Source organism: Phallusia mammillata, chromosome 3, assembly GCF_965637545.1.
Source record: "Phallusia mammillata chromosome 3, kaPhaMamm4.hap1.1, whole genome shotgun sequence".
Classification (NCBI taxonomy): Eukaryota; Metazoa; Chordata; class Ascidiacea; order Phlebobranchia; family Ascidiidae; genus Phallusia; species Phallusia mammillata.
The window spans coordinates 6697762-6721968 of NC_137254.1; the positions used below are offsets into that span (position 1 = coordinate 6697762).

At 35.4% G+C, this 24207-nt stretch overlaps 1 protein-coding gene and 1 long non-coding RNA gene across 9 annotated transcripts; one reads left to right on the forward strand and one right to left on the reverse strand.

Annotated features, from left to right (window-relative positions):
* Window positions 1-5816: 5816 nt before the first annotated feature.
* Window positions 5817-6995, reverse strand: LOC145219135 (uncharacterized). The gene is made up of 3 exons (XR_013857862.1): window positions 6522-6995; window positions 6260-6294; window positions 5817-5965 (listed from the first exon to the last, which is right to left on the reverse strand). It is a non-coding gene; the product is annotated as an uncharacterized LOC145219135 (long non-coding RNA).
* A 4290-nt stretch (window positions 6996-11285) lies between these two features.
* On the forward strand, window positions 11286-15855 carry LOC145217379 (uncharacterized). Of its 8 annotated transcripts, XM_080084648.1 has the most exons (9): window positions 11287-11758; window positions 11885-12709; window positions 12775-14023; window positions 14190-14322; window positions 14382-14534; window positions 14594-14721; window positions 14957-15134; window positions 15249-15337; window positions 15407-15855. In XM_080084648.1, the coding sequence occupies exons 5-9, from the start codon at window positions 14461-14463 to the stop codon at window positions 15508-15510; spliced, it is 573 nt and encodes a 190-aa protein (XP_079940774.1). In that variant the 5' UTR covers window positions 11287-11758; window positions 11885-12709; window positions 12775-14023; window positions 14190-14322; window positions 14382-14460; the 3' UTR covers window positions 15511-15855. The 8 variants fall into 8 exon arrangements, with proteins under 8 accessions (XP_079940772.1, XP_079940770.1, XP_079940774.1 ...); XM_080084646.1 differs by having other exon boundaries at window positions 11286-11758; window positions 12775-14322; XM_080084647.1 differs by lacking the exon at window positions 14190-14322.
* The last annotated feature ends 8352 nt before the right edge of the window (window positions 15856-24207 follow it).

The window sequence follows — 24207 nt, forward strand, 5'->3', positions numbered from 1 at the left end:
TGAAGCGGGATGTAAATATGGCGTGACGAATGCCAGCTTGTGTGATGTTTTGTTTTATACCATCAATGTTAAGGTAAATAGTGTTGGTCTGCTATTACTGCGCATAGATATAATTACTTCACAAATGTTGTTTTGAACTTCCTGTCTGCTAAAGCAGTGCTGGTAAAATATAAGCGATTGAAATATTAAAAAAATTAAAAAAATGTTGTCCATTTTGGCCATGGCTCTAAGTAGTTTTTGTGTAAGTTTCTGATGTATGTTGTAGTGATTTATCATCATTTTTTTCCAAATTATTTAACAAAAGTCAGTCCGAAATATTTGGCAAAATGTTTGCCTGTAGAATAAAAGTAGAAAAAACTTGAATAAAATGAATAATTTATATTTATTTATTTCTGAAAACAAAACTGTGCATTAGAATAAGATTGACAGTAACAATTTTGTTGACAATATCCTTCTGCTATCACACAGGATTGGAAATCATCCGGAATTCCCGAAATTAGTTTAAGCAACTATCAATACAGTACATACTATGATTTTGATTGGAGAATTTACAGCGCTGTATCCAACACGCTTTTTGGTTACACATTGATTTCGAGGTAAACTGTTGTTCAATGGTCTGTTGTTTAAACAAAACTTTTGGAAAATTGTTGATTAATTTTAATATTCAGAAAAGGTGGCGTTTTAATTCCTGAAGCAGAGATCAACAATGTTACTTACAAAATATTGGAAATAATTTCAGAAACAGACAACTTTTGTAAGTAAAAAATTATCAGTTTACACGTCAATCATTTATGCATGCTTAACTATTGAAAAGGTGAAAAACATTATTCGTTATGTATACTATTTTTTAAGCATTGTCGTCATCGGTGCACAGAGATTGTCGAAACGTCTGAACGATGTATTCTATATACACCAGTACCTTGGCAGTAATGTTTATGCTTAAATTACTTTTCAAGTCCGTGTATAGTGTTCCTAAGTAGACTATTTTTTTTCTTAATTGTGCTTAAGCTTTCCTATTACTTTAATCACTTTTGTTTTTGCTTAAGGCCCGGATTGCTTTTATGATGATGACGTACTTTCAGTACCAGTTCAATTTTCCATCGGAAACGATTCAGTGGTTAACTCGATGCTGCCACCAAGTGTAAAACCTCTACCGACCGGTTTTGTTCAGTTTCGTGCTTATGGAAGAACTGGGAGCATCTACGCAATGTGTCCTGCTGTAAAGTAAGACTGCTATGTACAAAACAGTGGTTGTAGAGTACGTGTAGATATCACACCACCCTTTTGACTAAAATTAAATAAATATTCAAACATTGTTCAATTGACACTAAAGGGGGATTATTGAATTTATAAATCTGTATAAGGTGGTACAAAAAAAGTTTAGGTAAGACTTATTTAGTGGGATGTACTTTTTAAAAGCTCCAATTTGTTTAGAGTGAACGATTGGCGAAGCGAATTTGTTTGTGTTGGAGGAATGAAAAATCCAGATTCTCGATACTTGGACGATTGCAATGATTTTACAAGTAACTTTTCTGTTTCTTTTAAAGTTTTCTTTGAACTTATCTTTTATTCTCACTGTAGATTGGAATGGATTGCTGTTTACCATCTTGAACGAAACGACTCCAGTTGAATATTCTCATTCACAAAGTGATTTAGATTCAACAATTATGATATTTTATCGTTAACTTTTTATCCAAATCGACATCAATTTCGGATAATTACGGGGACTATACCACTTGATATGAGGCTGTTTATTTCGCACGATTAATTAGATTGTTACATAAACAAAATCTATCACCCAATTATTTTGTAGGTTTGCTGTACTTGTGTATATAAAATTTAACCTGGTTTGATCATATTCTGTTAGGTTTTAATAAGAATGAGTTGTACTGCAATCGTTTATATCGTTGTTATTTTTTACATCATCGTTGTTAAACAAATTCAGACAGGCCAGTAAAAATAAATACCAATGCATTTTGGCTATGACACTATTATTATTATCCAGTGGTTTGGGGGTGAAACATCTACGAAACATGTTATCGTAGTCTTATTATTTAATTGCAAACCAAATCGTCATGCACTTTGAGTTACTTAAGATCGGATAAGTTGCCAAAGGTGTTGCAGGAAACCGTGATTATATACTTACCATCGCATCACGGCTGTTGACACAAATTTATTTTGTACTTCACCCTTGATCACTTTGTTGTTTTTTTAACCTAATTATTTTTTCAGATGAAATAACTGTGTGTAAGGAGCTTATTTGTCTGCAAAACATCCGTTATAAATTACTCACTTACAACTTACAAATGCAATGTAAAGCTGCTACATTGGGCTTCGTGTAACTAGTTTAGTTCAGGTTTTAACAGTTAGTATAAAGTAGCTAAGTTCTAATATTAATACATTTCAACAGTTAAAATACTGTAGCTGAGTTTTAAATTTTATTTTTTTATCGATTTGAAACAGATGAAGACGAACGTGCTTCAACCAATTAAGTAACCTGCAGTTTATGGCATTTTAATCCGCAAAACAGTTTTCTGCCTTTTTCAAATACGTCTTGTCCAGTTTATTTAGCTTCAATGCTGCTTGTGCTTTTCGAATAGTGAAACCAATTATTTACGCGAAACTTATTTGTACCAAGCTTTCAATATCAATGTTTAACAATATGAGTATTGATAATGAATTAGAAGAACAGGAAGCGTTTACGAAATGTGTCCTGCTGTTAAGTAAGTCGCTCCAGGTTCATAAAACTGTACAAAAAATACAACAGTAAATATAAAAAAATTATTAAAGGTTTTAAAGTTACTGGGCTCTAATTAATGCCTAATTATACATCATCCGAATTTAAGGTAAATGATTGGCGAAGGGAATTTGTGTGTGTTGAAGGAATGAAGAATCCAGATAATTCCTACTTGGATGACTGCAATAACTTTACAAGTACAAACAGTTTGTGTGCTCAAATATTTTTCTTCAAATATATTTTGTGTCAACCAGATTGGAACGGATTACCGAACAATGTAGTAAAGAAACTTACTCCAGTTGATTATGCTCATTCTCAGAGAGACTTGGATTCGACAATTATGATATTTTATCGATAAAAGTGATAAGTTACAAACTGTAAAAAGGTTATGTCGCTTCATTGTTTTGGCTATCACTGTAAATGTAAACTGAACCGATTTAATTCTTTTTGATGTTATTAATGAATATGGATTAATATACTTTCCTGTATTCACTTACGCATAGCCGCCGAGTAGGCGTTGGCGCCGCCACCTTGGGTTTCTAAAGCACGGTGGCGGTCACCGTGGATCTTTTGGTTAGATTGTTGCGATATCGTACGAAATATCGTCTAAAATTCCAAGAAAACTAAGAACGATTTTGTGTTTAAACTAGCGTGCTAGCGATTCAGCCACAAACCGTGGATTAAAACTGCAACCTCTTTTTTGGTTATTGTCTTGTTTATGACTTCAAACTAGAGATTATTCGGCCGAATTGGCCACTTTTGCAAAGATTCGGTTTCAGTCGAATATTTTTTTGCGATTCGGTCGAAACCGACTCTTTTACGAACACACATTTAAAGCCTTAAACGGGTCTTTTCTGCTTAGTACCAACGAAAATCGCGTCGATCAATTTATATTTTGCTACATTTTAGCTTTTTCCCACTGCAGACAATTGAAAATCAGTGATTCATTGTCGGATTGGCAATCATGCTTGATACAATTTTAAACCCCACAGAACTAAAGTAAAAAGTGAAACACAACCATTCTGCACTAATTGCCTGGTAGATTATGTTTTCATGTGAAACGCGTAGGGTACGACTTCGCGTGACGTCATAAATGATTCGGTCGAATTCATTCGGCAAAACCGCCGAATATTCGGTTTCGGTCGAATTAAAATTTCACCGATTCGGTGCATCACTACTTCAAACACACTATTGTTCTCTAGTGAATGTATGTTCATTATTGTGTACAACAACAACTTGACGAAACAGTTTTAAACGTTGCTAATCCAGTGATAAACGTTACAGCAATGTGTTGCAATTGCCAACTAAATATTATTTCAAACATATCGATTTTTTTATTTTGACGAACGTTGCATTGTATGGGAAGTTTGTCGGACTTTGAGTTCTTGTGGGACGCATTAGCGACGTCACATAAATTGACGTCATATTTTATGTTCGCCATCTTGCATTTTTGTAAAACTCGGCATCAATTCACTTACCGATGCTTGTATTTGTGTTTTGTTTATCACATTATACGCCCATTTATTGATTTGAACATGTTTTGTAGCGAAAGATATATATTGTGTTCTGTTTAAAGAAATTCTGATGCAGGGAAAACGTTGGTGTTGCATCTTTAATTTTTTTCTATGATATCCGGCTAATTAAATCAAAATATTAAAATAAGTTCCATTCCTGTGTTTGTTTGGTAAAAATTATATGTCGTACCATATCACTTACGTTGTCGTGGGCGTGTTATGCATTGGCAAAGTGAGCATTGAATAGATAAGCCAAATGTGACATATCTTTAAACAACCTAGGCCTGGCCATTATTACTTATCAAACATAAATATCAGGACAGTGTATTTTCGTAATAAACTTTTATTCTGTCTAAAAACTGTACAAAGTTAAACTGTCAAAAAGCTTTACTTTACATAGTACTGTCAGTGAAGATTCAACCGAATCATTTTGTAAAGTACTGTACTATGGTATATGCAAAGGGTGTACAACCTGTGGGTCGCTGAATAATGATCGATCGGCATGCGAAGACGATTGAATTTTTCCCGTATGTATCTGTTGTAAGGCAATGAAGTCGTGCTTCTGATGATACAAACGCGTGTTGCGAACATCGACACTTTATGGTAAAACGATTTAGGTTCCAAAACATCAAGTCGATTAGAACAGCAAATTTACTTTTTTTTATACTAAACAGTTACTCATTTGCGGACCCATAAGTATTTACCAAACCTTAATGCGACCCTTTATTCTCTTAGTCACCTATTTAAATTTGAGACGATCAAATCTGCTAGTGGTTGCCAAGCACACGCGTTTAGATAGTAAGGACAATGCCCTTCCTCTCAAGTTGCACACCGCGGACAAATGCAATATGTCAACGATTAATCCGCAGTGCATATCGTAGTAGTATCAGCATGTTTTTAAATATGAAACTTTTAACTCAAGTATGAGTGCAAAAAGATAGCCCTTAAAGCGTAGCAATAAAGTTTTCCACACGTACTCGAATAGAATTGTTTGATACGCGCGAACAGAATGAATGAATGGTAGATTTTGTATAGGGACACGTTGGAAAAGGAAATTGTTGCAAAGCTGACTGCCACATTGCAATGCCTGTTGAAGTCGTTAAGCTTGTACCTTCAGCGGACAATTAGACATTGCAAAAACCTAATTGCATAATGTTGTCCAGTTTTAATTGTTTGGTGTTGTAAACGTTATATTACGCCAAAGACTTCTTTTTAGGTAAGCAAGGAAGTTAATGTTTTAATAACATAACTTTAATTTTAATTCTAAGCTGAAATTAGCACCCAAAAAGACATTGGTGAGCGTACGGAATAGTTATCATAATGAAAGTTTGTGACCAACCATCTGAACAACATTACAGGCTTCTTCTGTTTTAGCTGATTGTAAATTGCATGCTTTATTTTGTTGCTGGTTGAGTCTGGCATTTTATTCAGTTTCAGCAAGCAACGTTTTTAGAATACGTTACACTGTGGCGACCTCTCTTGCATGTGTACAATCGTGTTTATCGAAGCGTGCGTTTTGCCTTTTTCTCGCATTGTCGTTGTTGCCTTATAAGCGCGTTTTTGTTGTTGCGCGTTCTTCTTTATTATCGAACTGCAATGAAATAAAGCATCCGCTTTAACACAACATTATTTTGAGCAGCAAATTGGCAGCTGAAGCTTACAGCACCAGCTTGTTGTTTGATACGTTACTGCTTTCTTTGACGAATCCTGTGTTCTATAAACACAAAACGTAAAGTTTAATTTAAAAAAGAAACAAGGGGGAAGTAATTATTTTTGACCAGGTTTTAATTTGTCATGTAGTTATGTGCAATGTCAGTTTGTTTTGTACACACGTATTAGTCTCTGATTGCAACAAAAATGGGACATCGAAACTTGGAATAGGTCTCGCGAGGCAAAAAAATGTAAGACACATAGGTCTAACACACAAATAAAAATTGACCAATTTATAGTCTGGTCCAGTAAAAGTGACCTGATCAACATTTTATCACAATTGAACTTATATCCCCACCTCTTCGCGACTTTCGGCGTGTCATTTAAATCTGACTGTAAAAAAACGTAATTATTTTTTTAGAATCTATTAATCATCTGATAGAGTTGGAAATTAAGACAGTTGCAAACAAGTGTCAACAAATTAAGATAATTACAAAAAAGTGCCAACAAATTGCTGTATTTCTATTGAAACTGTTTCTTTCAGTCTAAGCGGGAAGGCGTTGTATATTAAGTCCAAATTAACAGAATCAACAGGATAAACAATAAAAAAGAAAACTTACCGAATCTACCAGACCTTTGCCATGCACAATCATCAAATACGAAATTAAGAAAATCAGACAGATTTCTTTCTTCATTGTCGGTTGTCTTTACAAAAGTAAACTCAGCCTCAACTTTGCGACCGTCCATCCAGAAATTTTGCTATAATACTTGTGCTTCTGCGTTTTAGCCACAAACCGGATGTTTTTAGTCTGCGATCTAACACTGTCTTTGATGGCGAAGTTGACATGAACAATTGTCTTCATAAAAATGTAAAATGATTTCTAAGAAATGTTTTGACATGAAAGGGCCAAAAACAAAATGTTTGCACATCTATTGTTTTTGCAAAAAAAAATCTTGTGTTTTTTTCTGCGTCGCTCTGTGGTGCGACATGTGCTGTATGAGCGTTAACACAGTCGGTTTAGTGTAGTGTTTTATGCGTTGATAGTATTACATCCATAAGACAACAATATTATCAATATAAATTTAAGTTTTATTTCAAACCCTGTTTGCTTAAACAAAAACGCACACGTTCTGTATTGGCCGAAACCCTTTGAAGTCGCTTACTGTCTATTATAAATAAACAGCATATATTACGAAAGCAATCGTTCCAACAAACATCGACCACCTTTGTGCAACTTGTCGAAAAATTACGCAGAGAAATTTGGATTAATGTTTTGAAAACTCGCAACTTGCCAAGTTTACAGATTTTCACTAGCGAACCATCAGTGGTTAAGTATTCTCAGTATGACATAGTTAATAGAAATCGTTTGGGCGCTGTGATCTGCAGTAAATCAATGTCCTGTTATGTTTCGTAATAACTTCATAAATCTAGTGATCTAAGTTTTTATTAAAACGTTTTAACGTGCGTTTTATTTTGCACGTCAAAGCAGCAGAGAGCAGCTTTTTGGCAATATCATACAGAAAACGAACTTATGAAAAAAAAAAAATTAATTTAAACCAGCTGAGACGTTCTGATTTTAGAGTATATCTGAATGATTTTGATCAACTGTTCCATGGTGCTCCTAAATTCCACTAAGAAATATTGATAATTTCAACAGTTATCTCTGCTTCCAAACAACGGAATATGTCGTCGAAGTCCACGGAAATCGCAAATTTAATTTCTGATTTCTATTTTTAAGATTGTGCTATTGACCCCTCCCGTTTGTATGACAGTGAGTTATTTGACGATGCTTGCGACATATCGGTAGATTTGTTGTATTACACGTGTAGTTGTGAATGGAACAGTTCCTACACATGTTTCCTTGGAAACACGGCATGTTTATTATCCAACAGAGTACCAAATCAATTGTCCAAACAACCCAAGTATGTTGTGTGATGGATTTTGAATAAGTTTTTTCATTTTTATTATACCTTGTTTCTTTACCCATGTTCTCTTTATGTCTTTTTGGTGAGGAAAAGAACAGAGACCTAGGTAACACAATTCACAATACTTTATTTTTTGCTCTGTTTGCCTAAAAACTTTGATTACTGCATTAGTTACTTTGATTTTATGATAAGTGAACACTGCGTTATTGCTTCTTTCAAAGATTTATGGGCCCAAATCTTACGCTAACGACGGAAATAAATGCGCAAGGTCAAAGCATCATGGAGCGTAAAAAGGAGAAGGATACAACTGTTGGCTCATAAATAAACGAAATATAGCTGTACCGCATTCATGACACATAATACTAGATAGTGTGAATGATTTTATAAAGATACGACAGAAACCAAAGATAAAGGGGCCATTTTAGTTCTTGCTTTAGAACTGATTGTACTTTGGTCCTGACGCGGATATAATTGCACCAGTGCAAGTCCGGTTTGTATTTTCCATCTGTAATTTCTGCGGTAAAATGACATCACGCTCTAGCGAACGTTGACCTACCAAGGATATCTCTGTGCACACAATGGGGTAATTCCCAGTTCGTGCGTCAGTGCATTGAATCTCGAATAATATCCATCAGAAAACAAACAAACTGGAAGAGGGTTATTGAATACCAGTATGTTTTTTACCGTGCAACTTTAAAATTCGCCAACACAAATCAACTAGGATAGAAGTAACAATGTACAGGAAACACAAAAACATTTTGTTATGAGATGTTTGTGTTTCTTTATGGGCACAGCCGCTGTAATTGTTCGTCAAATGTTGCGTTGTTAAATTGGTAGTGAACAAGCAACGCTTCGCAGAAAAGTGGTTGCGAACACTAACTTTACACGTACAAATAGAAACAGACCACTTTGTTAATGCGCTATATAAAAACGTCTATTAATACGCTTTTTATCTGCTTTAGCAAATAGACAAAGCACACTTTTTGCACCCAATTAACCCAAGACATATGTGGTTTTCCGACTGCAAATAATTCTATTTATTTTTAGTTGTATCAACATCTTGATACCGACTGTTAGCTGATTTTCTATATAAAGGGCAATTGTACACCATCACTGTTTTTATTTAGTCTCCTGTAATTGTAGATTTCTGATTTTTATGTGTTATTTATGCAATATTATTTTATGTTTTTTGAGATTTATTAGTTTATTTTCATGGTTGAATTTTTTATTGACTTCCCATATTCTTTGTTCACATTTAACATTGTTTTTAATTATAATACTTTATTTTTTTGCACGAGCAACATTTTTTAATGATACGTTCTCACATACCGCACGAATGCCTGCCTAGTCAATTACTGTCTCGCACTGATGATTTGGACGTCGACGTGTCGCGCGTGGACAATTGTAAGATCATGTGACTTTTTGACTGTCTTGCTCCATTGTGGCACGAGAGTCAGTTCTCGCTTGGATCTCGTGGTGTTTGGAGTGTAGTTAATAAACGTGGTAGTGCTGTGTCCCGTTGTTTTGTGCTGGAAACAGGGCTGCTCTAAAAAGCGACTTAACGCAAACTATAGTTTATACACAATCTACTCGTAAAACTAGTGAAGAAGATGTTGACGGTTGAGCTATTGGGGTCAGGATGAGGGCTTCGTAATGCAAATAACTTTATAATTCAATCTCAGATACTCTTTTGCACCTAATTTTCTTGCAAGTGTAAACACGCGGTACCATACGGCGTTTAGTACCACCCTCACCACACATAAGAACATGAGGCCAAAAAGGGGTATATGAAATTCAATTACAGTGTTATTTTTAGTATAAACTCGCACCCAGACCCTAAAAGCCCTAACCGTAGATTGCGTAGATTGCGTGTTTTAGAGGAGTCTCTGGAAGTCGCACATCCGTAAGCCTAAGTTAGGAGCAGTGATCCCGCTATAATCTTGGATAGGTTTGCGTAAGCTTATATTATTTAGTAAAAGTTAACCACGTCACCTTTTCCAAAAATCACCGACCAAATTCGAGATCACCTAACTGATTTCCGTTACAATTTAATTAATTTATAAGTAAACTGAGAGGTGAACAGTCAGTCCGTTATTGCTACTTAGGCAAGTCTAAATATTATATTTGAATAATTTGTGAGTATACAGAGAGACTTGTAAGTATACCTAAAATAATAATAATTTAGAAACAAATCTAGTGTTCTTTTGAGTGATAAAAGAACACCAGGGCCTGTAGTCAGTGCACAATACCACTTTTTTCGTCTGGACATCGTGCAATATTTTTTACCTAAACTATGTTGGTAATAACCATTTTGGAAAACGTCACCCTTAATTTATTATTTAGAAATACACATCAATAAACAAAACGAGGTTTAAATCAATATTTATCGTTAGTGATAACGGGGCTTTAAATATCGCCATATTTACGTACAAAAAAACAACATGTAAAGCACTTTCTGTTTAGGCTACCATCTGGCAATACATTCGCTTTATTTGGTTTACCAGATAAGACAAAATGTAATTAAGGGAGAAAGGAAATTAACGGATGTATTATGTTGGCTGAACTGGAGAACGAAATTGTACTGAAATTTTATCAAAAGCAAACAGTATAAAGCGTGGAAAGGAATGTTAGATGTCATTGATGTACCTCGGCATAACTTGTTTTAATGACTGAAAATATATAGAGATGGATAGGACAATTGGTGAATCATGATTGAACGCGTCTATATGTAGCACACTTGATATACAGCACTTTCGGTTTAGGCTGACACATGTCAGTAACCCGGTTTGTAGTAAGAGAAAGGAGAAAATGAACTGCTGTGTAGTGTTGACTTTACCAGACAAAAAGGCATCATATTAAAACTAACACTAAAGCGCAGACAGTATGAAACAATAAATAGTGCAACTAAAAACACACTTAAAACCAATCATATAATGTGAACCTTGTTGGTATATTTTTACGTGTTGCAGATATCATATAAACATGAGTCATACTTATGAAATAGAACATTCCGAAGAGAACAAAACTATCGTGTTCAAAGAAGTACAAATTACACAAAATAACCCCAATACAATAAATGAAGGTAAAAAAGGTTCAGCAAAACAACGACATACTCTGAAATACTGTATAGTCTGAAATATTTTTGTTTTTCAAAAACTAGAAAATCAAGAGACCTTCTTCAATGAGTACGCGGGATCGTCAACAAACGCACATGAAGATCCTATCGAATCAACAAGACCAGTAGCTGATACCGAGCAAGGTGTCGGTAAGTTGTCCTTTTAAATATCACGTAGTGTATATTAGTCTGATATGTGCGTGTTTTTACGGGTGTGTATGTGTGTGAGCATCAATTTGATTAATTTCAACTGTTATATCCTGCATTGATTGTCCAAAGTTGTGTGTTTTATAGAACCTGACAAAGGGCAACCGCCCTTTTTCTGAATCCTCAATTTCATAGACATGTGGTGTATCGTGTATTACAGAACCAAGGCGCAAATATCGAACGAGTTACTGTGATTGCATGAACGTTGTATTTCGTCATCGTCACTTTGTCCGTGCTCGACCTCGATTGTCATTTGTCGCCACTTCACACCTTTTACCATCTGTACAGTTACGTCATCGCCACCTTTCTCACTATATATATTCACGTGTGTTGTAACGATACCAGAGGAGAATCAGCGACAAGCTTTCTCTCACATGAGAGACTACCTATCTCTCTCTCTCTCTCTCGCTCTAACAATATCGACGATGCTACTAGCTAACTCAATAAACCAACTTTAACGTCCAACGCCGTCCAATATATCGGACTAAGCTCAGACAAGCAGTAGCTCAGATAGTCAAGGAATTAAGGGTGCATAACATCTACAGCCAAAGATACTTCTGTAGTGAAAGTACGACGTCATCAGGACAAATAACCCCTACAGACACACAGGTGTGTGATATTTGCTAATATATAAACTCTAAAACAAAATGCTTTGTTTGTTTCTTTTTTGTTTCAGAATCAAAATGAAGAAACCTATGAATGTAAAATGCTCTGTTTATTTCTTTTTTGTTTCAGAATCAAAATGAAGAAACCTATGAATGTAAGTCCACGACCAAGAAATTTCAACCAAAGAAGTTTGATTTGTTTTTTGCATTTTACCTTAAAAGGAATTCTGGTCCAAACTTTGCTGTTTTTCTACATTCTTTAGTTAAAATCACTAAAAATTGTTACCCTTTAGTAAAATATGTTAACTTGGTAAAGAAACATGTACATGAATAAACGACTTCCAAATATACAATTATGGCAGATAAAATAAAGTGCTTTTGAGAACTCATGTCAGCATAAGATGTGAAATTCTTAATCATGATTATTATCTATAATTTCACACCAATACAGGCAACGGGTCAAACTTTTTATAACACAACTAAGTTTGTACCAACAAGACCACCGCTTGGTACTTTCCCCAATCCCGCCCGTTCGTGTGTTGACCTTAGAGACGCTGGGTTTAAAGATGGAATCTACGTCATACAACCGTCGCTCAAATCGTTTGAGGTTTTAAACGGAATTTAAAGTTTGATAAATACAGTTAGATACAGCAAATTAATTTTCATGTCTGAACGTAGATTCCATCTTTAAACCCAGCGTCTCTCAGGTCATTTGATAAATACAGCAAATTGATTTTCATGTCTGAACAAGCGTTTCTGTCACAAAACAATGAACAACTATTTGCGAATTTCTAGAAAGATAAACACCGTCCCCTCTCTTGTGCATAGGTTTACTGTGACATGATAGCTGTTGGTGGTGCATGGATTCTCCCGGCCACTATAAACAATATTGTGCCTGAATCTGATTATCAATCATGGTTTCCTACGACAAATGATAATCACCGGAAGAACTTTGGTGAAAAAATTTGAAGTAGCCTAAATATTGACAATTTTTTTAACCTACACGTTGTTCAATTGTAGATCACCAAAACTGGATGAACACAAACATATTTGGATCATTTGATAATTGCACGAAATCAGATTTCAAAAGTCAAGTTTATTTTGAATATCAGGCAAACTATCTAGTTTTAGGTTCTTAAGTTTGTGTTACACACGAGTATTACTTTAGGGAAAGGACATTATGTTTCGTCATGTCCCAAATCAAACACCACTGGAGGCCAATAGAGAGCAGAGTTTTCTGCAATATCAAACTGAAAACAGTTTTTTGGGATATTATGGAGGAAATTTGCATAGAATTTTCAATTTGCATTACCCATTGAAACAAGCTAATGGTTAGATCAGTGGTTCCCAACCGGGGAGGAATTTTATGAGTTCAGGGGAGAAGTTTCAAAAAAAACTGTAAAAAAAATACATTACAAATGTTTCAAAATATTTTTGTAAATACATTGATGTCCATTAAAATTTGTACGCGGTTCACATTTGAAACCGGTTGTAAAGGATTCTGAAAGAGACATCCCTAACTATAAGGTCTACTTGTATATACGGCCGCATGGTACGTTTTAGGCGCTTAAATTAATCGATTATTGTCGTAACAAAGTCCATTGTTTTAACTTTTTTTGACAGTCTGGCTGTTGCTTAGTTGCTTAAAAACTGAACAGTTTACAGTTAGTAAACAGTGTATGTAATGAAACTAGATTGTTAGTTACGTATCATTCTCTTGTGTAGATTTTAGCTGTAGCCACTGTCACAAACTGCGCCGCGTGTACAACTTTCCAGAGCGCAAACAAGAGCAAATTTCGCATTGAGTCGTAATGTGAAATAAATTGCTATAATTTTTTTATGTTGTATTTTTTGTCTTATGGGGAGGAATGAATAGTTCGAAAATGGGCAAAGGGAGGAATGTAGCAAAAAAGGTTGGGAACCACTGGGTTAGATCAATAAGTGCGGCAGATCAATACCGTATGACTGATTGATGTACCAGCAAGAATGTCGAAGCTTTAAGTGGAATTGGTACCCAGGAAATAAGCTTAACAAACCCAGCACGTTTTAAACCAAACTTTTTAAATTGATTTTTCACAATCATACCAATGTTTAATCTTTTTTTGTACTTGAAGTTTTTTATCCTGATGTAAGTTCAATGTTGGATCGACTTGCTGCAAAATCAACAGAAATTACAGACTTAATTTCTGATTTCTATTTTTACGATTATGGTAATAGTTCATATTTGCTCTATGACGAAGGACTGTTTGGAACCGAACACGGAATGAGGGTAGGTCATATAGGTTTTCTTATCCTTGTCCTAAAAAAGTGTTTGTGGAGATTTTATCCAGCGCCGGTCAAAGATGCAAAATAGGCAACTGTCCAAATGACTATGTTGAATATGGGTTGGATGATGGGTAGGTCAAACCGTACATCAATTTTCGTTTTTACTTTAGTTTTGTTTTTCACATTGAAACTAAAGATGTGGAAATGGGAACTTGATGCAATCAAGGAGAAAGATTCATCCCTTCATTGTTTTTTTTTGCTGTGATAAATACGGAACACTGTTTGGACGACCTCCGATTCGTTGTACGAGAATATGGCGGTAAAATGTTTCAAAATTAAACTTTGATTATTCACTGTTACAGCTGTACGGTCGACTACCAAACACCGATTCAACAGTTAAATATACCGGAGGCCACACTCACAACAACTTCTTTTTATATTATGAAGCGGGTTGCAGATATGGTTTGCCTTATGCCAGCTTGTGTGATGTTTGGTTTTATGTCATCAATAAAAAGGTCTGTTGCATTTGTTGTCAAATATATTTTTAGTCCAAATTTTGATTTTATGTTTTGAGGATTGGAAATCATCGGACTCTCCAAATGCATTTTTTAGAAAGTCTTCATCTAGCATATATTATACTTTTGAATGGGAAATTTACTAACCGGTATCCAACACACTCTTTGGTTACACAATGGTTACAAGGTAAATTACTATTTCTGCAGATAAGGAAAAAAAAATAAAGTACGAAATAAAAGTATCGAAATTGAACAAACACAAATTTTTGGAGTTTTGATTATCCAAACAGAGATAAACGCAGTCACCAACAAAATGCTGGAAATTATTTCCGAATATGACAACTTGTGTATGTAAAACTTATGTTCGGTTATTTACCTATAATTATATGGCATGCGGCTCCTCCAGTCTTTGGTTGTTTCAGGTCCGGATTGCACTTATGATGACGACGTACTTTCAGTACCAGTTCAATTTTCCATCGGAAACGATTCAGTGGTTAACTCGATGCTGCCACCAAGTGTAAATCCTCTACCGACCGGTTTTGTTCAGTTGCGTGCTTATGGAAGAACTGGGAGCGTCTACGCAATGTGTCCTGCCGTTCAGTAAGTAAGACCGGTGTATATATAATGATTTACACTAAGATAGAGCAAGAGTACAGAAAACCTCGTTCGCGCTGTAATGTCTTTGTAACAGCTATTGTTAATTGTTTTTGGTAGGGTAAACGATTGGCGAAGCGAATACGTGTGTATTGGAGGAATGAAAAACCCAGACTCTCGATATTATGATGACTGCAGTGATTTTACAAGTAATTATACAAGTTATTTTTTTGGACATATTTACGTACTAGTTTGTAAAACATTTTTGTATTAAACAGACTGGGACGGATTGCCGAAAACCTTGTTGCACGAAACAACTCCAGTTGATTATGCTCATTTTCAGAGAGATTTGGATTCAACAATTATGATATTTTATCGATAAATTTTGTCAAATTGAAGTAACACATTTGTTCAAAATACTACTTTTAAGGATTTTATTGAAATAACTGTATACTTTGGTTATAAATAATAATTCCTGCTTATATGTTGGATAATCTCCTAGAGTTCATTGTTAACTCATATCTTTGTTTGTAGATATATTGTAAAAATAATTACAAGATTACCTAATCAATTAATTTGTTGATATATGTCCGATAATCTTTTTGAAATCATTTTGACTCTTGTAGCGGCCACGTGCTTCATTTGTAGATGCATTGTAATTACAAATACAAGACAATAAAATCCATGTAACCACAAAAATATGTATTTTATTTGAGATACCTAGAATGAAACGTTTTAGGGTCAAATTCAGCAAGTTGGATTAAACCTATATTAATGATGGGATAATTCCTGAAAGTGGTATTTACCAATCGAGATGAAATTTTAATCTGGGATTAAATAGGCAAAATTTTAATCCTGTCCTCCCAGGTTTTAGGATGGATTAAGTCGAATTCTGGGGTGTTTTGGGTATTTATCCTTAGAAAAAGTCGGTTTTGTGTTTAATCAAGCTATATTTGCAGTTGTTAACCACAAATCATAAAATAGTATTTAATAAAAAAATCGAATTAAACAAGGATATTATTGGCCGGTGCTTAAGGATGCAGTAGTCGCCTTGTGTCACCCCCCAGAAATCACGTCGTACGCCCATGGTTCCCAGCAGAGTAGGATATCCAAATGCTGGACTACGTCACTAAGTATGGAAAGGCCTGTGCAATTAAAGATTAATGTGCTAAAAGCGTGGCAAATGAGCTTGTTTCCAAATTGCCGCTTGACACCTGGAACTTACGCTGAGAAAATTCAAGCAGAACTCCGCACTGCATTCAAAATCGCACGTGACCATGGATCCAGCAAAAACGGCAAAAAAACATTGTACGATAAGCGAATTCATGGTCCCCTTTTCCGTGTGGGCGACTTCATTTTCACGAACCGGTGATGACGAAGGGGACTCGTAAGAAGTTTTGGAAGCCCAGGGTTGGACCTTTTAAAGTCATTAAGGTGTTGAGTAACTCAACTTATCGGATTCAGTCAATGGTTTAGCTTTGACAAGTTAAAACCATTCCGTTTGCGTGACCATCAGAAAACAGGCGCTGAAGGTAACGAGTTGCCGCAGGAAGATATGACGCTGTCAGATGATGAAACCGAAATGGATGATATCGTGGGTGCTCCACAGTCTATTGAGCAGAGCAGTACACACGGCGTGGTCGTTGTGTCCGCCCTGCCCGGCAATTGGGCGTTTAGGATTGTGGTTAACGGGAGTGCAAATGTTTTGGTATTGTGCCCCTTTCGTTCTTGTCGCCTGTGTTGTTGCCGAGTCTGTTTTGTAGTTTGCGGGTCGCAAACCTATTTAGAAAGGAGCTCTGTAACGATTATAACTTATGTGTTTAAGTTTTGGAATCGAGATTACGCGAGGTTGTCGCCCGTTTGTCTCGTGGTGTGGCTATATTGCTGTGTTTTTTGTATCTGCAATTATCGCATTTAATCGTTGGATTCTATTTGAGTAAAGCAAACTAATGTAACAACAAAACTGTTTTGGTAACCTACAAAAAGTGTGGAACTTTGCAGATGTGTTACTTGTGATAAAAGATTTACACAAAGTGGAAGTTTGAAAATCCACATGTTGGCTCACAGTAAAGAGAAATTTTACTGGCTTAATGTTCATTAAAAAGATTACTTGGGCTGAAAAAATTGCCTTTTTGTATGGATTCTGTTTCAGTGTAAAAAAACATGAATTGCGCAGAGTAAACATTAAAACGGTAACACTACAGTTGAAGTTATTCTCCAAACCATTCACATCTACTGTAATTCAAATATAATATGCGGCAGTAAATGGAATATTTTACATACATCCTATTGTTTTACGTTAGAATTGGGCCTGCCTAAACTAAGCATAATTCACGCATTCACGGGAAAATGGGCCGGTGAAATTTTGCAGCTCCCAATCCAGGATTAGCTGGATCTTTATTAGGGCTTTGGTCATGCTTTGTCGCACCTAGCGGAAAATATGAGTAGATGCGCTGTGCGAACGTTATGTCCAGAAAATGTTTGTGTCAAATTGTTGTCAGAACAGCCGATTGGTGTCAAACATTCGCAATAAATACTATACTTAAAGGTGTTTGCCAGGAATGCCGTAGCGTACCCACCGGTTGAGAACCACAGCGATAGATGGTAAGCTGTGCAGCCATCCAATGGCGCTCCAGTATGTTGGGAGTAACAGACTAAAATCCATGCTTCACCTTTTCTGTTGGATGCAATTGGGCATTAACCACAGAGTAAACTGGCTAACAAATGCCAATCAACTGCTTGGTAACCAATCAGTGCACACTGTTTCGACCTATAAGGTCTCATGATCAAGACCCATGCGATACTTTTACGGATTAATTAACTAGTTATATAAACGACATCCATGTATGACAGGCCCTCAACTACGATGAAGAGACGCAGCGGGCTCCTCTAAAACAGATAGATGGCATTTCATTAATGAGTTGGTTTTTAGTAATCTCGGACATTTTAACGAATTTTGTTTTTTTGGGTCGATTATATTGTCTGCATCAATATTGTTTGATTTGTGCTTTGTTATATAGACCATCACATTAAATTGGATTGTTTACCAAGCGTTTGTTTATATCTGCCATTACATTCAAATCGCAAATCACAACAAATATAATACTGTTATGTTTCTTATTTTGATAACAAATGTACCAACAAAGTTCGTGCCAGTAAAAAACCGCTGAGGTATTTCTGCCATTACCCCGTCCACATGTTAAGTTGTATGGTAGGCAAAATACGCCACGTGATTAATCGCTATATGGGCTTCCACAGTCACTTGAATCTGTAAATAAAATGTGACCAATCAAATTAAATTCCTGTGAAACTTGCAAAAAGCAACTTTGTCTATAGTAATACAGTTTGAGAAAATGTCAGTCTGTGTAGCAATAAGCAGTTGTTGTTTTATGAAGTAGGAATCTATCCCAAATGCCATTGGTGAGCGAAAGTTTTATTGCCAGAGTAACTTAATGTATGTGTGCAATGAAATAAATTTCCAACAATATGCCATAAAACATAAAACTAAAGAAAAAATCTGTTTATAGTTGCCTTTTCTGCTTGTATTACTCGATTGAAGGTTTTCGATAAATAACTTTCAGACAAAAATAGTAATTTTATTGCTGCATTATTTACTATTGTCTAGGCATTGGTCGAGCTTAAAAATGTACAGAAAACGTCGAAAAATTGCTGAGAAATGTTTCGACAATCAGTTTGTTCCAATCCGTTCGCATGTTTTGCAACAAATGGCAGTTGTTTCTGATTTTATAATATTGTTACGAATAGTTAAAGCTTTACTTGTTACAATAGTAAAGCTTTGATCTAAAGTTTTTGCCATTTTTCGCTTTATCTGTTTCACAAGAATGTAGCAATCAGCTTAATTTCCACAGTGTTGTTACGTTTTGCATTATATGCACTGTGTTGTGATTTTGAATTCATTTCGAATTGCATGATATAAACATTATTTATGATAATGCAAAATCAGTAAAGGTTATTTGGTTTGTTCGAAACTCAGAAGTAAACTGTGGAGTCTTTATTGAACACAACCTGGTGAAGTATCATAAACCAAAAGTATGACTTTCAAAATAAACATTCCGAATGCGAGTATTGTATCTTTTGATATCTCTCTTGAACTATCTAAAACAACAGAATAATATTGACCAAAGATTCACAACACTAATACATTACATCTTCTTACTTTTTATTGTCCTCCACAGTTTATTTAGAATTTCTTGGTGTGTCTGATGCTACGTTTCTGCATTGAAAAGATATGGCAACGTATCAAATAAATTGTTAGACTTGTATGCAAAACAAGTTCCTGATTTGACTTTAACTGTTACCTTGTGTAGCAAAGTTTAACATTATTACGAAGCAACCAACCATAGACCCGAAAGGAATTGGTTCAAACCCCGATGTAGTTTTGTGTTTAGTCGAAGCAATTGAAAACGTCAGTGTTAAAGACAACTCCATAGCGCCAAGAAGGCCACTCGTTTATTGTGAGTCGGGCGAAAGCAGTGGTTATCAAATACAGCAAAAAAACGAATTTTGCCCGAACTTTTTACCCGTCGACATTTTTGTTATCTCCTGGAGGTAAAGGAGCTTCATCTGTCTGTAAAAAAAAAACGTTAAAACTTTCATCTAAATCACCAACAATGCTGATAAGTTTGACACAAATAATTTGGAGTTTTTTGGAGAAAATTAAACAAAGTTTGCGCTTTGGTTCGGTAATATAGACATTTCATTCACTGTACAAAGTAGCTATAAACACAACAAATGATAGCATATCTTATTTCATGGTACTTAGATATCATCAATTATGTCACAAATGAAACAAAAAACGACGATATTGTTCGCTTTATGTGCCATTGCATTTTTGAACTTCTAATTTTACTGATAGGCAAATTAACGTACTTTGTCCGACCAATTCCATTTCCCTGCAACCATTGGCAAAACAAGAGTAATTATTAACATCAGGCAAATTGCTTTCTTCATGTTTCTTTTTATTTGTCTAAATCCGATAAGTTTGTTGTCCTATTTGCCACTGAAACAAAACAACTGTGTTTTTAAACTGGTCTCTCATATTTTCTGTTGCAGCGTTTTTTTTTTTTGATGAACGTATAGGACATGCTGACAACTTAAAAAGAAACTATGTGGCAAACAGTTGGTTTCAAACCTTTTGCTTCCGGTATTTGTTCTTACTTACATGTTTTGCTCTTTCAAGCATACGTAGCTGACAGGGCTTCAATTTCATTCTTTTGAAAATATTTCTGTTTTGCCTGTAGCCATTTTGAAAACTTTACACACCTAAAGGGTATGCTGTTTTAAACTATTGATTTACTGAGGGTGCGTCTCCAAACCAAAGCCCAAAACGGCCGAGTGTTCATAAGGTTGTGCGTTCTAATCCTGTCCCGATTGCTTGTGCTTAATGTGGTTTCTTGAACGGTCATCTGTTACCTGGTTCAAGTAACATTTAGTCACGGCAGGGTATAATTTCTCCTGCTCCATGTACGATGTAATTATTGAAAGTTCGTGCTCGTAACCAACGCTAAGGCATTTTTGCTAGGACCCACATGTTAGGTTTCATGGCAGAAAAAATATGCCATGTAATTAATTACTATATGAGCTTTCACAGTCACGTGGATCTGTAACAAAAATGTGATCGATCAGAATATTTAAATTATCTTCCTGTGAAATTTGCTGAAAGCAACTTTCCTATACAGCTGCAGCAAATGTCATTGTATGTAGCAATAAGCAATTGCAGTGTTATGAAATTCTATCACCAGGCAATAGATGAATCTATAAAACACGTTTTATTACCGGAACAATGTAATAAAACTGTGAACAAAAACTGTTTACAGTTGCCTCTTCTGCTTGTACTACTCGTTTCAAGATTTTATTTTAAAAATCTTATTTTTTACTGATAATAACAGTTGTCTTATTATTTTTTGCCAACAGTTTTTTAGGCAGTTGTCTAGCTTAAAAACGTATAGGAAGCGTCAAAATATTGCTGAGAAAGGGTCTGACAACCAGATTGTTGTATACATTTCGTTTCCGCAGTTTTTTATCGCAAGTTTTGCAGCAAATCGCGGCGGTTACTATTTTTATACCGTCGTTAAAAATAGTTAGGCTTTATTTGCAGCGACTTTCTGAACTCTTTGCCGTGTGTCGCTATGTTTAAGAAAATGTAGCGACAAGCTTAATTCACACAGTTTTGTTATGTTTTTCATTATATGCGCTGTGCTTTCGAAATCATGTCGAAGTGTAAGATATGAAAAATATCTCTAATAATGCAAAATCAATAAAAGTTGATTAGTTGTTAGTATGCACAAAAGTATCATAGACGAAAAGCAAGAATTATAAAATTCCGAATACGAGTCTTGTATCTTTTAATTCTCTTTTGAATTATCTAAAACAACAGAACAATATTGACAAGAGCTTCACATCACCAATGCATTACATCTTGTTACCCTTTTTTCCCTTCCAAATGTTTTTGTCAAAGCGAACTTTTTACCTGTCGACATTTCTGTTATCTGCTGGACGTAAATGAGCTAAAACTTTTATTTAAATCGCCAACAATGGTGATAAGTTTGACACCAATAATTTAAAGTTGTCAAAATTAGAAAAGATTGCTTATTTGCTCGAAAAAGGTGATTTATTGTACAATGTAGCTATAAACACGACAAATGATAGCATATCCTATGTCATGATACTTTTATGTCACATAGTAAACAAAATACGAGGATATATTTCGCTTTATGTTCCATTGCATTTTTAAACTGGATTAAATGTTATTAAAATGCAAATTAACTTACACCCGACTACCATTTTTGTAAACAATTCTCTGCAATCAGTGGCAATACAAGAAAAATCAGTAACATTAGGCAAAGTGCTTTCTTCATGTTTTTCTTTTATTGGTCTAAATCCGATAAGTTTGTTGCCCTATTTGCCACTGAAACAAAACAACTGTGTTTATAATTTCTACTAGTCTCCCATATTTTCTGTTCCAACTCTTTTTTTGATGAACGTATAGGATATGCCGACAACTTGAAAAGAAACTGTGAGGCAAACAGATGGTTTGAAACCTTTTGCTTCCGGTATTTGTTCTGACTGCCATAATTTGCTTTCAAGCAAACAGCTAATAGGGCTTAAATTGTATTATTATGAAAATATTTTTGTTTTGCTTGCAGCCATTTTGTAAACTTTAAACACGTTTAGGGTTAAGCCATTGGTTTAACAAGGGTGAATCGCCAAACCAATGTTGCCAAGATGGCCGAGTGTTCATAAGGTTGTGTGTTCTAAACCGGGTCTCGGTTGCTGGTGTCTCCTTGAGTAAAGAAATTTAGCCATTCGAACCGGATCGACGGTGGACTGAAGCATTCAGGCGTTGCCCGTCCACCGGCGATAAAAAAGAAAAAGTGTTTACATTTCTTATGCATTATTTTTGAGATTTCACACACTGTTCTTACTTGAGAACCAGAACAACACAGCCTTTTTTTAATCAGAATTTTCCCTTTAAGCATTGCGTTAGAACACTTCGATTTCTATCTCACTGCTTTACTGCCGAGCGGTTACTGTAAAATTAAATTATTTGCTGTAATATTCTTTGCGTAGGGAGACTGAAATGATTTTCTATTACAAACCAAAATCAATGCAACAAGCTTTTACATTTATTCAATAACCAAATCAGCAGCATCCACTTCGAGGGGCAATAATCAACCAAGAATAGCCCAGACATAAATAACTCATATCACAGGCCAAATACAACGTTAGCAACAAACCACAGCAGGTATTAAAATACAAAAACTGGATGACAAAGATCCTGTAAGGTTTGATAGTTACTTCGTATGGACGTTTAGTTGTCAAATGTGTAGCCTCAAGCGTTTCAGCGACATGTCTCAAACTAACAACTGGATTTGCAAAGTATTTTCAGGCTGCAGCAATTGTCTGAATTGCACGTTTTTTGTTTCTCTATTTCTATTTCTTAAAATAATGCTAGTACACTACCAAAGGACATCATCCCACTGGGCTATTTGCAGACAACTGCAGTTCGTGAATTGATTGGGTGTTGGCCTTTTTTGAGTTTATGTGTCACCGTTTCAATCGTTTACAAACGAAAGGCATAAGGGTTATTATGCGACTTACCATATGACTTTTGTAAAAAAACGCCAGATAAAAAGTTTGAATCTCACCGCCGCATGAATTCATCCAGAAACACAACATTTTCTTGTCTTCACAATCAAAATGACTAGTTTCGTTCAATACGTTGTTGTTTGTTTGCTTCGTTTTTGTCATCGGTAGTTGAAAACGGCATAACTTTTTGTACAAATACATTTGTTAACTCATACATTTGAGCAGGATTGTTTACTACGCGATTATTGCACATTAAAGAATTGGTATGGTGTTGATAAGTGCGCTTAAACAGTATATTTCCGTTTTTAATCAAACCCTTTTATTCAGGAGATTGGCAACTGATTACATTGACAGTATAAGTTCCAAAGCATATGAGGAAACCCGTGTAAAGCATTAGAAGTGTTTTATCAGCAAGGCATTGTAAACCTGGAAAAACACAGCCTGTTTGTATCGTTGGCATCCAGTCGAAACTTCCTTGAGCGTTTAAAAACAACACACAATGCATTCCACTCTACCAACTAAACACGTTTGTGAATGCGCGGTTAAACTAAAATTCAAGTCAACACATAAATTATTACATTATTCAATAAACAAGAGAACTGAGAGTGGAACTCTGAAACAACATCCAGCTTGCGTTTGTATGACTAATAGGCGGATACTGCTTCGCATTTCACAAGAGACGTAACATCCTTAATATAATTCCTTCGAGTGCTTGTCAAAACACAATGCATCCCACTCAACCAACCAAACACGTTTGTGCATACGCGAATAAACAAAGATTCGAGTCAACACATTAATAGCTATTATTACACGATTGAATAAACAACAGAACTGAGAGTGGAACTCTGAAACAACATGTTGTGTTGGTTTGACTAACAGGCGGGGGCTGCTTCGCTTTTCACAACAGACGCAACATCTGTAGTGTTAAATCCTCCATTTAACTCGTTCACTGTTTGTCAATTATTCACTA

What these genes read in the sequence shown, in the direction of transcription:
- LOC145217379 (XM_080084644.1), top strand. Translation starts at nt 14,461, where the DNA reads ATGAAGCGGGTTGCAGATATGGTTTGCCTTATGCCAGCTTGTGTGATG. An exon ending in TTTATGTCATCAATAAAAAG is followed by an intron (nt 14,535 to 14,593) that starts GTCTGTTGCATT and finishes TTATGTTTTGAG; the next exon opens with GATTGGAAATCATCGGACTC. An exon ending in GCAATGTGTCCTGCCGTTCA is followed by an intron (nt 15,135 to 15,248) that starts GTAAGTAAGACC and finishes TGTTTTTGGTAG; the next exon opens with GGTAAACGATTGGCGAAGCG.